The 13,057-nt window shown below is 50.5% G+C and overlaps 1 protein-coding gene across 2 annotated transcripts; it reads right to left on the reverse strand.

Annotated features, from left to right (window-relative positions):
- Window positions 1-255: 255 nt before the first annotated feature.
- On the reverse strand, window positions 256-12,656 carry Drd2 (dopamine receptor D2). 2 transcript variants are annotated; one of them, XM_026392572.2, is made up of 7 exons: window positions 12,345-12,656; window positions 7,505-7,614; window positions 6,364-6,500; window positions 5,007-5,197; window positions 3,989-4,075; window positions 2,120-2,447; window positions 256-449 (listed from the first exon to the last, which is right to left on the reverse strand). In XM_026392572.2, exons 1-7 carry the CDS (start codon window positions 12,627-12,629, stop codon window positions 256-258), a joined length of 1,332 nt encoding a protein of 443 aa, XP_026248357.1. In that variant the 5' UTR covers window positions 12,630-12,656. The 2 variants fall into 2 exon arrangements, with proteins under 2 accessions (XP_026248357.1, XP_026248358.1); XM_026392573.1 differs by lacking the exon at window positions 3,989-4,075 and having other exon boundaries at window positions 12,345-12,629.
- Between the last annotated feature and the right edge of the window lie 401 nt (window positions 12,657-13,057).

Below are 13,057 nucleotides of genomic sequence, written 5' to 3' on the forward strand. Positions count from 1 at the left end.
AGGGCCTCTGTGAGCTGCCCCTGAGCCATGGGTCCAGCCCCAGGACTGATACCACGCCCGGCTCCCTTGCCCTACCCTGGCAGACTGAGGGTGCGTGGGCAGAGGGGGTTGCAGAGCCAAGCTAACACGGCAGGGCCTGCGGGGTGAAGAGAAGGCCCAGCCCACCAGGCCTTTCTGCCCACAGCTTGCAGGGAGGAGGCCCGGCCGGCCTGGACAGGGGCGGGAAGCAGGCTGCTGTGCAGGCGGGAGGCAGAGTCAGCAGTGTAGGATCTTCATGAAGGCCTTGCGGAACTCGATGTTGAAGGTGGTGTAGATGATGGGGTTCACCGCGCTGTTGACGTAGCCCAGCCACGTGAAGGCGCTGTACAGGACGGGCGGGATGTTGCAGTCACAGTGTATGTTCAGGATGTGTGTGATGAAGAAGGGCAGCCAGCAGATGATGAACACGCCTGGGGAGAGCGCAGGGTCAGGCAGAGGCCGGCGGCACACCCTGCTCTACTGCGGGGGTGGGGGTGGGGGGTGGGGGGTGGGGGGGATGGGGCACCAAGGCTGGGCCCTAGCTCCAGCAGCACTGTATCAGGAGTCCGGGTCTTGGACTCAGACCTGCTTGACACTTGACTTCAGAGAAAGTTTCCTTCACTCACCTCAACCTCACTGCCCTCACCTGTCAAAAGGATGTAACAAGACCTGTCTCTGAGGGAAGGGGAAGCAGCTTGTGAACAAACCTGAAATGTTGGCATTCTGACCCAAGGCAGCGGTGGCAACGGAGATACCCACTCAGCTTCCCAGTCACCTTGGAGAACGACATCTCCCTTAGGCTGGCAGTGAGGGAAATATGTTCAAGACAATGTGGGACACAGAGTTTGGGAAAAGGGAGTACTAGATGACCATCTCACTCAGTTCTCATATTGTCCCCCATGAAGTTGACAGGAAACTGAGGCTGTGATGGCTTTGAAGGGTACCCAAGGCCACTCTGCTCTTGAGCGGCACCACTCGGGTCTGAATGCCAGTCTATTTAAGCTCCGACACGGCCAGGCTCTTGCTCCAGCCCTCCATCTTCCCCCTGGGGACACATCCTTGCTGGACACGCCTGAAGACTGTGCCTCTAGGTGACCTCTTGCCTGCTCTGTTGTCTGACTCGGGTGCTTTCTCCAGCACCACCAGCTCCAGTGGGGCAAATGGTGTCTAGGAGAAACTGGGCCCTAGAGCATAGTCCCTTGGACTGCAGAGAGGGCTCAGGTCCAACTCCACCCTGCCATGTCCCAGCCACAGGATCATGGGCAGCCCCTTAACTTGTTGTGATCACAAGTTCCCATTCCTAAAAGGAGGAGAGCAGGTCCTGTCCACTCGCATCCCAGGATTGTTGGGCTATCAAAGGGGATTGCAGGTGCTACACAGATGGCAGGGTCATATCAGTCCCTTCCCCCAATTACCCCTACTAGTCTATAACTGGGATTCTGACTTTTATTATATGGTTTTCTAGGAAAACTTTATTTAAAAGCTTTGTGTAGTGGGCAGGGCCACTCCTTTATTTAGACCAGTGGCCACATCTTAAGGTCCTCTTTTATCTTTTCAGAGTTCTGGTTCCACATGGTCTTCACTGAACACAAAGGTGAATTTCCTAATTCCTTAAAAATAGCAGTAATAACAAAACATAGTAATAATGCTTATATATGTAAGTACACTGCTTTGCAGCTTATAAAATGCTTTCACCATCCCTATGCCTTCTGACCACACAAACCTGAAAGTAACCTACTCTACAGATGGGAGGCCAGAAAGAAAGTGGCCTGTCCAGAGACATGAGGTTCTGGAGCACTGTGGTCTGCTGTTGCAATTCACAGACTCTGGAGTAGATTGCCTGAGTTCAAACCTGGGTCTTCCTTGGTCAAATTCGGTAACCATGCTAAGCCTTGGTCTGCCCATCTGCAAAGGGAGCAGAACTAGACAATCTACTGTGGGAGTGGTCTGTTTCTCAAAAAATACCCAACCTATGACCCTCCAGCCATGGTCAAGAAGGATATGGCAGGGTCAAGGATATGCAGCAATGGGCACTTTCCCCAGACAGGGCTGGGGTGGGGCAGGGCAGAGCAGGGCTGACTGGCATCCAGAGCCCACTCACCAAGAACAATAGCGAGCATCTGCGTGGCTTTCTTCTCCTTCTGCTGGGAGAGCTTCCTACGGCTCATGGTCTTGAGCGAGGTCCGGGTTTTGCCATTGGGCATGGACTGTATCTCAAAGATCTTGGCAATCTTGGGGTGGTCTTTGGCATGCCCATTCTTCTCTGGTTTGGCGGGGCTGTCGGGGGTGCTGTGGAGGCCGTGATGGGATGGGTCGGGGAGAGTCAGCTGGTGGTGGCTGGGCGGGATGGGGCTGTACCGGGTCCTCTCTGGCGGGCTGGTGCTGGACAGCATCTCCATCTCCAGCTCCTGGGCTCGCCGGGCAGCCTCCTGTACCAGAGGCAGAGAGCTCTGGGTGAAGCCAGGTGGGTTCTTGGGCACTGGGCACCCAGTCTCCCCTGGGCCACCTGCCCCACCTGTCTCCTTTCCCCCTCTGAAGAGTCCTGTGGACACCAGAGTCACCCTGCCAGAAAGGCAAGGAGGATGATCACTGGGAGGTAGGGATTGTCTAGGTACAGAACTCAGGACCATGACAGTCTTTGCTTGCAGGGCCATCCTTGGGCCCTTCCAGCACAAACCCTATGCACCCCCAATACCCCACCACCACTCTCTGAGGTCTTAGTAGCCAGGTACTGCTCTTTTCTTACCCAAGCAACACCTGCTGAGTGCAAGCTAAGTGCCAGGTGCCATGCAGACTTCTAGGGATAATAGTTCCAGAATGATGTTTAGTCCTGCCTCCAAGAACTCAGGTGCTAACTGCCTGGAGGGCACCACCCCTGTTCTTCCTGCCAGGCTGAAACACTGGCCCAGTGCTCTTGCACCAGCACACACACACACACATGAGGTGACTAGACTGACTCAGGAACTAAAGGGTGGACTCCTGTGGGCCCACATCCTCCCTGCCAGGCTGGCCTGGGGGTCCTGGCATAGGTCCACTCATGGCCTTCTCGTTCTCCCCTAGACTCTCCTGTTAGAGGCCTTGGAGCTCTTACCCCCAGCTTCTGAAACATAGTCTGGCTATGTGCCCAGGTGCTCTAACTAGGTGGCTGCCTTGACCACATTCTGAGTTCTGGTTTTGCCACCTGCCTCATAAAAGTCTCGCCCTTACAGTGCAGGTGAATGCTGTGTATCTGCTTCCCAAGGCCAACTGAGCTGAACTGGATGTGTGGCCCTCTATAGGTTCTCTGACCTATTCTCTACCCATCTTTGGAATGAAACACCTGCAGCTTGGGCCCTGCTGCTACTCTCTCTGGGCAGAGCCTGGATCTCTTGTAGTTCTGCACCTCTGGGTTCGACTTCCAGGATATACTTCACCAGCCCCCATTGGCTACTCTGCTTCAGCCTCCCCACATCCAACCCCAGAACCAGCCTGTCTGTAAGAAGCAGCATATGCTGGTTGAAAGAATATGGGCATGGATTTAGAAGTCACACAGGTTCAAATATAGACTCTGTCACTAACTGTTTAGGCTTGGGTGAGTTACTTAAATTCTCTGAGCCTCTGTTTCCTCTTCTGTGAACTATAGATTAATAAGATCAATAAGACTTACCTCCTAGGGTTGTGGTGAGGATTTGATGAGATACTAGGAACATGGTAGGTATTTTAAGAAGTGGCAAGAGCCATTATCACCGTTTTTAACATATCGTTATGGCCAAGTCCCTTCTCCCAACAATTTTCTACATATCTGTGCCTTGCAGAATTGAGGTGCCTTGTTCTGCACCTGCTTGGAAGGGTGCATAGTGAGTCTGCCCACAGCTGAGGGAGAATGGGGCATGCCGGGATGTGCTTCTCCCTGTGGCCAGCAGGTGAGGCCTCAGAATCACAGCCAGTGGGCAGCAAGACTTGGCTCTGGGTCCTCGACCTGAACACTTACCAATCTCCGCCTGTTCACTGGGAAACTCCCATTAGACTTCATGATAACGGTGCAGAGTTTCATGTCCTCGGGGTGAGTACAGTTGCCCTGTGGAGTGAGCCAGCACACGGGTCATACAAGACAGTGAGAGCGCACGGTGGCAAGGGGACAGAAACTCAAGGCAGGGCATTCCTTGTGGAATTCAGGCTTAGAATAGTGGCTCAGAGAGCACGGACCATAGGAGACAGCCAGGCAAAGGTGAAGATCAGTACTGCAATGAGAAGTGAGCAGGACGAGGGACAAAAGGACCCCGATTTTTGTGGAACTCCTAATCAGGGTCTGGCACCATGCTAGGCACACACTCACAGCCCTTCTCACATCAAATCTTCAAGACCACTCTGTGAAGTCCACACTGTCGTTCCTAGTTAACAGATGAGGAAAACGAGGCTCCCAGAAGTTAAGCAACTTGCCCAAGATCCCTTAACCCAATGCGGTGGTGCCAGGATTTGAACCTGATGAGTCTAACCCCAAAGCTCTCGTTCTTTCCAGGCTTCCACAACATCTTCCTCAGGGAAGACTGAGTGGAGGGGAGAATTCACAAGACAGAGTGGGGAGACGAGAGAGGAGCAGAGAAAGGTTATGAGGAAGCAGAAGGTGTGCACACAGGCAGGACAGAGAGTGTAGCAGGTAAAGAAAATAGGATGAAGAAGACAGAGGGAAGGAAAGGGAAACAGAGGCCAGAATAGGAAAAGGAGAAGTTAAGCAGAAGGTGAGAGGAACCAAGAAGATCTGCAGAGCTCATTCACAAAGCTCTCCAAGCAGACTTCTCCTTCCCCTTGGGGCCCACCACAAACTCGGCCTCCCTCTCCTGGACCTTCAAGTCACTCCACTGAGATCCATGCCCTAGTCCAGCTCCTGGGAGCTCCTTTAGCCTGGACCTCCATCTGGCTGTGGGGTCCCAGGGTCCCACGGGAGCATGGGACAAGCCCCCTTGGTAATGGTTAAAGGGGCGCCTGGAGGGGAGGAGGGGTCTCTGGACCTTGAGTGGGGCCTTCAGGTTGGCCCTGAAAGCCCGGCTGCTGCGCTTGGTGTTGACCCGCTTGCGGCGCTTGCGGAGGACGATGTAGATCTTGATGTAGACCAGCAGGGTGACGATGAAGGGCACGTAGAAGGAGACGATGGAGGAGTAGACCACGAAGGCAGGGTTGGCAATGATGCACTCGTTCTGGTCTGGGGAAGGAGAGCCCAGGGAAGCGGGGGTCGGGGGTCAGCTGGCCCTGGGGCCACAGCACCACCAGGGCACAGTTCCCTCCTCATGAGAACGAGGAGCAATCTTACCAAGAATATGACTGGATGTTTAAGGTTGCCTAGGAACCCTAGATGTAAATAAATATGCAACATAAATCACAGATAAAACCACAACTGAGCAAAAAGCCAGGATGGGATTGACTGCTTCCAACTTTTCTTATTACCATTTCCTGCCACTTGATTATTAGTCTTGTCATCTCTGAGTACACAAATAATGCCAAGATATTCAGAAGAAATGGCACATGAAAATCATTTTCGGAATAGTTAACCATTTATGTAGCCTTTCCTGCATATGGTGGGGAGGTCTACCACCTTCTAACTTTAGGAACAAGATAATGTGGTCCTGTCTGCTGGACTCACTGTTTTCCAATGTTTTTTATATGCTTCTAGGTCTACCAGATGTCTGTCCTCTGTCTCAAGCACACTTAGCCCTATTGGAATGTCTTCCTGTGACGCTCAGATTTCAGACCACATATTTTCAGGGCTTCACTATGACCTGTCTTGCTGTGATCTCCATAGAGGCACCTTCATGGCTCCCTGGCAAGAAATAGCTCCATACTGGCAGGGGTCCTGTGCTGCTTCTGTCTAGATGCTCCTGACTCTGCCCACAGGAAGGGGCTCAAGCTTGGCTCACCTCCTGTTTCTTTCTTACTTGCTCCAAGTGGCTTCAGCTGACCTACAAGGCTGCATCCTCATCACAAAACTACCATTGTTAGGAGTGGATGAAGGTCCAGTATCCCCTACCATATGCCCAAGCATCACATATACACACTCATGTGTAGTCTGTGAGTCTGCTGAGCTTTAATTTAATAAACAAAGTTGAAGATAGCCAAACATCCTCCTGAACCATCTTCCCCAGTCCTCCTTCAACTCCATGTGCTTCAGGCCATTGTTTTCTCTCTAGCCCAGCCTGAAGCACCTCTGAGATTGGCTGGGCCTAGGATATCCAGCCTGGCCTCTGTCCAGGATGGCAAATGGGCCTCCACTGGACCTCCACCCTTAACTGTGCCAGGAATTCAGCTCCCTCAGGGTCCTGCACAGGAGCAGGGACCCAGAGCAGAGTCACAGGCAGAAAAATCAAGACTCACCTGTGTTGTTGAGTCCAAAGAGCAGCGGGCAGGAGATGGTGAAGGACAGGACCCAGACAATGGCAATCATGACCGTCACTCGGCGTTTGGAGCTGTAGCGTGTGTTGTACAGCATAGGCATGGCCACAGCTGTGTATCTGCAAGGGCAGGGTGGGGGCCAAGTCTGGGATGCAGGTCCAGGAACTCCTTACTCTGTAGAACCCATTGATCCCTGGAGCTGGACAGTTGACCAGCTCCATGAAGCCTTCATGATACTCTCATTCAACCCTCCTTCCTGTGCCTATACTCAGTGAGGAGAATTGGCAATGCCCAATCAAGCACTTCATGAGCAAGCAGCCAGGTACTGTGTCCTCCTGGGCTATGGCTGTTGCTCCAATGGCCCCAGCCAGATTTGAGGCTTTTTGAAGGGCCATGGCTTGGGTTATTGCACATTTGAAACTACACTTACTGCACCTGATCTAGGCCCACAGAAGGTGGAAACATTTGTTTATGAGGCAACTTTAGGCCTCATTTGGCAGGAAATAATAGCAATGGTACTATTTATAATCCTCCCTCACATTCCTCTACCTAGCATTTCTCACTCATTAACTTATTACATCCTCTAAGAATCCTGTGAGGAGAGAAGGAACAGAGCTTCTGGGCATGTGTGTGACACATATTTGCACAAAGTAGTGAAAAACTCTAAGCTTAAACTTGTAAGTGGGCACAGCTTGGGCCTCCTTGACCACTATACTGGAATAACATACAAAACCAAACATTGCAGCCTCAAACAGGGGTGTCATTATCACCAGGGTCTAGAAAATGAAACCAGAAGTTCTGAGAGCTTCTACAATCTGCTCAAGTTCACATAAGTAGGAGGTCATACAGCTGGGGGCTTTAATGGGAATCAGCTCACTTTTAAACCAGTCACTATCTGGTATTCTTGGTGACCTCACTGTCCATAGATGGCCTTTCTTTGGGGAATCTGTACTAGCCTAGCCACACAGACACGTACGCATGCACACCTGCACACATAAACACATGGACTCACATGCACACAGCCAACCACATAGCACCACCGACAGAGCCTAAGCCCGAGGAGAGGTGGAGCACCCAGAAAGGCCAACGGCAGAGTCACCGCTCCCACCCTGGCTGGGCTCACCTGTCGATGCTGATGGCACACAGGTTCAGGATGCTTGCTGTGCACATCATGACGTCCAGAGTGACGAAGATGTCACAATGAATCCTGCTGAATTTCCACTCACCCACAACCTGGAGACAAAGAAACATAATGGGTGGACAGGAGGAGGGGGGAGATTAGCTTAGGTCCTGTGACTTGACCACCCTGGGGCAGGGCAGGCCATGGGCTCAGAGGACAGTTGTGGGAGGTTTGTAGTTCTCCAGCTGGGGCCTGGGGGAGAGGGGACTGCAATGGGAAGTAGCACCTGCAGGGCCTTGGGGCCTGTGCCCCTGGCCTCTTTTCCCCAACACTCAAATCCACTTTGTGCCAAGAACTGTGCCAGAAGAAAAGCACCCCCTCTTACATGGAGGGCCTCAACTTTGACCCTTAATCTGTGAAACATTTGTGTGACCATCATGAGTTTTCTTAGAGTCTCTGTTTGTCTCCTTGGCATCCATTCATTATAGGAACAACTATATTAACTATATTTTCTTTTGTTCTATGTTCCTGATGCTCTGCTATTTGGGAGTTTTACAGACCCAAGGAGACAGTGCCCCTCCCCAGGCTAGTTAGTTCCTAAACATAGTGACCAACTTACTTGGGAACATACCACCTCAAACACCAGCCAACCATTCCCTTTACGCTGTCACACAGCAAGCCAATATTTTCCTGTCTTAAATTATCCCAGGGCAGGTACTAGGTAACTAGGAGCTACTCCATAGCCCAAAGCTGCTAGTAGTAGTCAAACTAGACAATCCTTAACTGCTTACTCCGTCCTGTCTTGCATATACCATGAAAACCTCATTAAAGCCTATGTCCTGGGCCCTCCCCTCACCCCTGCTTCAGCCTCCTGACCCAAGCCTGTTGCTCTCTCTCTGGAAGCCCTGCATGGCCTGCTGCACTGGATTCCTAGCAGAACTGTAAGTAGCAAGGTTTTTTTTTTTTTTTTTCAATGACATGGATCAATCAGTCATACCTCTGTAAATTAAATTCTGGGTATGATAATGAACACCCATTTTACCAATGAGAAAATTGAGCCACAGAAAAGTACAGTGACTTGCCTGTAGCCTTTGGCTCAGCTTTCAGTCCTGTTCTGGCCTGGGTTCTGAGTGAGCCACACAGGAATCTCCACACAAAGTGTATGTTAAGAGATATATGTTAAGAGATCTCTTTGAAACAGGGGAGAAATGCCTGCTTCCTTGTTATACTTGGAGAATGAAAGAAGGGAATTCTGGGCCAGAGCTTTAGGAGCACCAGGATGAGCTGGGCTGCTGAAGTGACCTGTCCTTGGTCTAATGGGAAATGAGGGGTCCAGCTCCTGGCAGGACCCTGCCGCATCCTCCCCCCACCACACACACACCCTCCCATCCACATATCCACACATCCCTATGCCTCTGTCCACATACACAAACGAGCACCCTCACATAGCAGGCTGGCCCTCACAGCCCTGGGAGTCTAGAGAAGCCCCAATTCCTGAGGATACCTTTAGCTTCTTACCCAGAGGAGAGAGAGAAGCTAGAAAGCCCCTCTCGTAACTGGAGCAGGTCAGCATGCACAGAATGTCCCACTGAGCATCACAGCAGGCTAATGTAACCCTGCGCATGCTCACGACTGCCCTCTCTTCTGCTCTCACGCATAAAACCAAACATGTGCAATTAAACTCAGCGATGAGTAATGAAGCTGCTGACTCCTCACAGGAGATGACAAAAAGACAGAAGTTCCCCAAAAGACAGAAGGCCTTTCCTGCAGCACTGCCTTCTCAGAGCTCAAGTAGGGGCCCATCCCAAGGCCTCTCCTAGCCCCCAACAGCTGGATGTCAACTGGGAGGGGGGTGGGGGTAGGGGGCACAGAAGGGGCTTCCCTGGTATAAACACAGTCTACCTTCAAGGTCCCACAAGGCAGAATCCCAAGCTCCTCTGGCTATCACCCACTTGGAAGTGCCCCCGGGAATGGGACCAGGGAGCTGCCTGCATGTCCCTAGGGAACCAGGTCTCAGCTACCAGCGTCCTCCTCCTCATCTTCCCTCCTCCCTGCTGTCCTTTCTACAAAATTATTGGTCAACTTAGTGTGTGCCAGGTTCTAGCCTAGTCTCCTGGACACAGTTGCGAACAATTCAGACAGTCTCTACATTAGGGGAACTCTCAAACCACTCTCCCATGGCCCCAGGAAGCAACTGAGCAGTTAGGAGCAGTGTGACTCCAAGACCCAAGAAAAGGCATCAGCAGCTATTTTATAGAACATCTCTGGTGGGCACTGTACTTTATCTCTATTACAAGAATGGATTGTTAATGCTCATTCATAGACGAGAGAATCAAAGATTAAAGAGGCCACAGAGCATGGCCAAGTTCATCCAGCAAGTGATCACTGAGTGGGGCTGGAGTGGGAGGCAAGTTCTTTGCACATCCCTTGCTCCCTCCTAAGATGTCTTGGAAGTGGCAATCTAGCTTGTCAAAGAGGAGATCATATGTCAAAAGTACTCAGTAGACAAAAAGCATGACAAGAGAGATTATCGCTTCCAAGTGGTATGGTCCCACTTGGGGTCACAGAGGAAATCAGACTTGCCCAGTGTCTCCTGGAGATTTGGTAGCAGGGGAAGGACTGGCCTGGGTTTTCTCGTGAAACCAAGGCCTCTTTCCTCTGCACTTCTGGGCATCTCTCATTGACATCTGTCTCATGTGAAGCTGCCACATGAATGACAGGCTCTGAGTTGGCTCCACCAAATCTTCCTTTTAACTATAATAATACTAGCACTGAGTCAGGCACTGTTTCAGACACAGCATGTTCACATTTATGGAACAAAGGCAGTAAAGCTTGAAGACAAGGGCCGTGGCTGCCTCTCTCAAAACATCCAGGCTGTGTGGCTCTGTCCTTCTCTCTCCCCTGAATACTTCTTCCTGAAGCATTCCTTCTTCCTGCAAGCCAACACCTCTGACGGGGCGTGTGTCCCCCATGGACCCCCATCTTCTGTGGTGACGGCACTGTACTGGCCCCACGGGCTTCTTCTTTCACGGCAGGACAATACCTCAGACTTCAGCACTAAGGGTGGGTAGGACAAAGTGATCCATCACTATTGACTGAGTGAATAAATAACTCTGAGACCTTTGCTCGTCTTTTCAATCTCTTCTCTTCTGGAAAATGCACACAGTAAGCCTCACCCCAAAGGGTTCTGAGGCCTTACTGGAGGTATGCACAGGTGAGTGGTTCCTGTCTGCCTCCTCTCAGGGACTTCTCCTACCACTACCCAGGTAGAAAATGAATTCAGATTTGAAGTGGGTTCTTTCATTCCAAAACCCAGCACACTTTCCGCATACTGAGCAGAATAGTCCTGAGACAGGCTCTGGTGTGGCAGGAGATTGGACACTTTTAAAATTACTAGAAATACAACAGGATGGTAAATTCTGGACAAGAGGAGTGGCTTTGGGAGAGGGTAAACTATGTGGTTAAAAGAGCACCTTGACAGAATTTGGGTGAGACTCCAGTTGGTATATTCTCTAGGGACAATATATATATATATATATATATATATATATATATATATATATATATATATATATATATATGCCTAAGTCCTTTAAGCAGAGCTCGCTGCGCAGTTCTTGCTTTAATGGGAAGAGTTTGAGTACAGCCCCGTGAGAATACCCTTCTGCCCCCTCAAACACTCAGCTTCACTTCTAAAATAATGGCGAGTAACTATGATTAAAACATCTGCTTGAAGAACGTAGATTCTAGGAACCCCAGTACACCCTGTGTATAGACCTGTTTCCACCTGCAGAGTTTAGTAGGTAGAAACAGAGGCTTATCTGATTCTCAAACAATCCTACAAGTAGTATCATTATCGTCCCCATCCTCTAGATAGAGAAACAGAAGTTGGTTCTCCCATTTTCCCCTTTATTCCTCTCTGATGGCCTGAGATCTGGGACCCCTCCGTGGAAGGAATCAGGAATGGATCAAGCCTAGGAACAAAGCAAGAGCTCCTCAGGGCAAAGCCCCAGGCTGGAAATGCAGTCCCAGACCTCAGACCCTGCTAGGAGATGAATCTGATTCCCTTGTCTGCAGGGCCTGGGTAAAGTCAGACAGCTTCTCAAATCTCCATTCTCTATTCTGTAAAGTGAGGAGAGCAGCGTCACGTATTTGCTGATTAGCATCTGCAACACACCTGACACAGTGGGCCACAGCAGAGGCCACCTATTCCCCATTTCAAGGCACAGAGCTAGGTTCTGTCCTGGGTGACACATGGGTGACACATTTCGTCTTAAAGAAAGTGGGTGTACCACAGTTTACAGTAGCCTCTACCGGGAGGTCCTGGACATGGTGCCAGATAAACTGGAAAGGAGAGGGGATACTGAGAGCTTAGAGCAGCAGCCCCACTTCTGACATGGGGAAAGAGGGATAAAGCCTGGGAACAGGAACATGTTCCCTCCTTGGGGATCCTCACCAGTTACTTCTATTTCCAGTATGGCCTAATGAACCAACTTTAGGGAGACAGTTTTAGCTTAGGGAGACCAGCTGTGTGATGCTGGAGAAATTACCATCTTCTCTGATCATCATCATGACCATTATCTGCAAAGTGGTGATGCAAGCCTCTCGGAGCCGCTGTGAGAATTACGTAAGAAAATGATGTGCATAAAGTACTTAATATGAGGCCCAGCACTTAGTAACACTCTCTAAATGCTAATGGTGATTATTAAGGAGACAAAGTACCCACTTCATAAAGAGAAAAATAGCCCAGAGTGGAGGAAGAGGCAACGGGTTGGTGAAACCAGTGGGGAAACTGGGGCTGTCTTGGAGCAGGTACTAGAGCAATGCTGGGACCCAGACCTACCTCCAGGTAGACAACCCAGGGCATGACCAGCGTGGCGACGAGGAGGTCGGCCACAGCGAGGCTGACGATCAGGTAGTTCGTGGTGGTCTGCAGTGCCTTCTCCCGGGACACGGCCATGCACACCAGCACATTCCCGAAGACGATGACGAAGATGAGCAGGGTGAGCAGCATGGCATAGTAGTTGTAGTGGGGCCTGTCTGCCTTTCCTTCAGACCCGTTGAAGGGCCGGCTCCAGTTCTGCCTCTCCAGGTCATCATCGTACCAGGACAGATTCAGTGGATCCATGGGGGCAGCGGAGCCACTGGGTGGCAAGGCTCTGGCCAGGAAAAATGGACACAGGGAGTGAGCAGGATAGCATTGGAGGCATGCTGCCTCCCAGAGGGCTCCAGGGGAAAACAACCCCCATGGGTAAAACATCAGGAGTTTAACTTTCACATCCAACAATCTTCTTACAGTATCTGGGCCTGCTGCCATTCTTCTGCTAGCAGATGGTGGAAGAAATGGGAAAGTATACTCTTTTTTTTTCAATATAAGAATATAAATGAACTTAAAATGAGCAGATCATTCTTCCATTTTATTCAACTCCTTATAAGCATCATCCATGCAAAACACACTTTAAGGTAAATGAGCTAGGAGTCCCAACTTCTAGTGTCAGAAAAGAAACAGGCATTCATTCCTTCTTGATCCTACAAATTTATTAAGCATTATTCTAT

Source organism: Urocitellus parryii, chromosome 4 (genome assembly GCF_045843805.1).
Source record: "Urocitellus parryii isolate mUroPar1 chromosome 4, mUroPar1.hap1, whole genome shotgun sequence".
In the NCBI taxonomy this organism is placed as follows: domain Eukaryota; kingdom Metazoa; phylum Chordata; class Mammalia; order Rodentia; family Sciuridae; genus Urocitellus; species Urocitellus parryii.

Bases quoted from the DNA above. Each gene is read 5' to 3' on its own strand.
- Drd2 (XM_026392572.2), bottom strand. From the start codon at position 12,629: ATGGATCCACTGAATCTGTCCTGGTACGATGATGACCTGGAGAGGCAG. The intron at 5,198-6,363 runs GTGAGTCTTGAT...CTCCTTCCCCAG, and splicing joins CTTTGGACTCAACAACACAG to ACCAGAACGAGTGCATCATT. The intron at 450-2,119 runs GTGAGTGGGCTC...CGCTCTCCCCAG, and splicing joins GATGCTCGCTATTGTTCTTG to GCGTGTTCATCATCTGCTGG.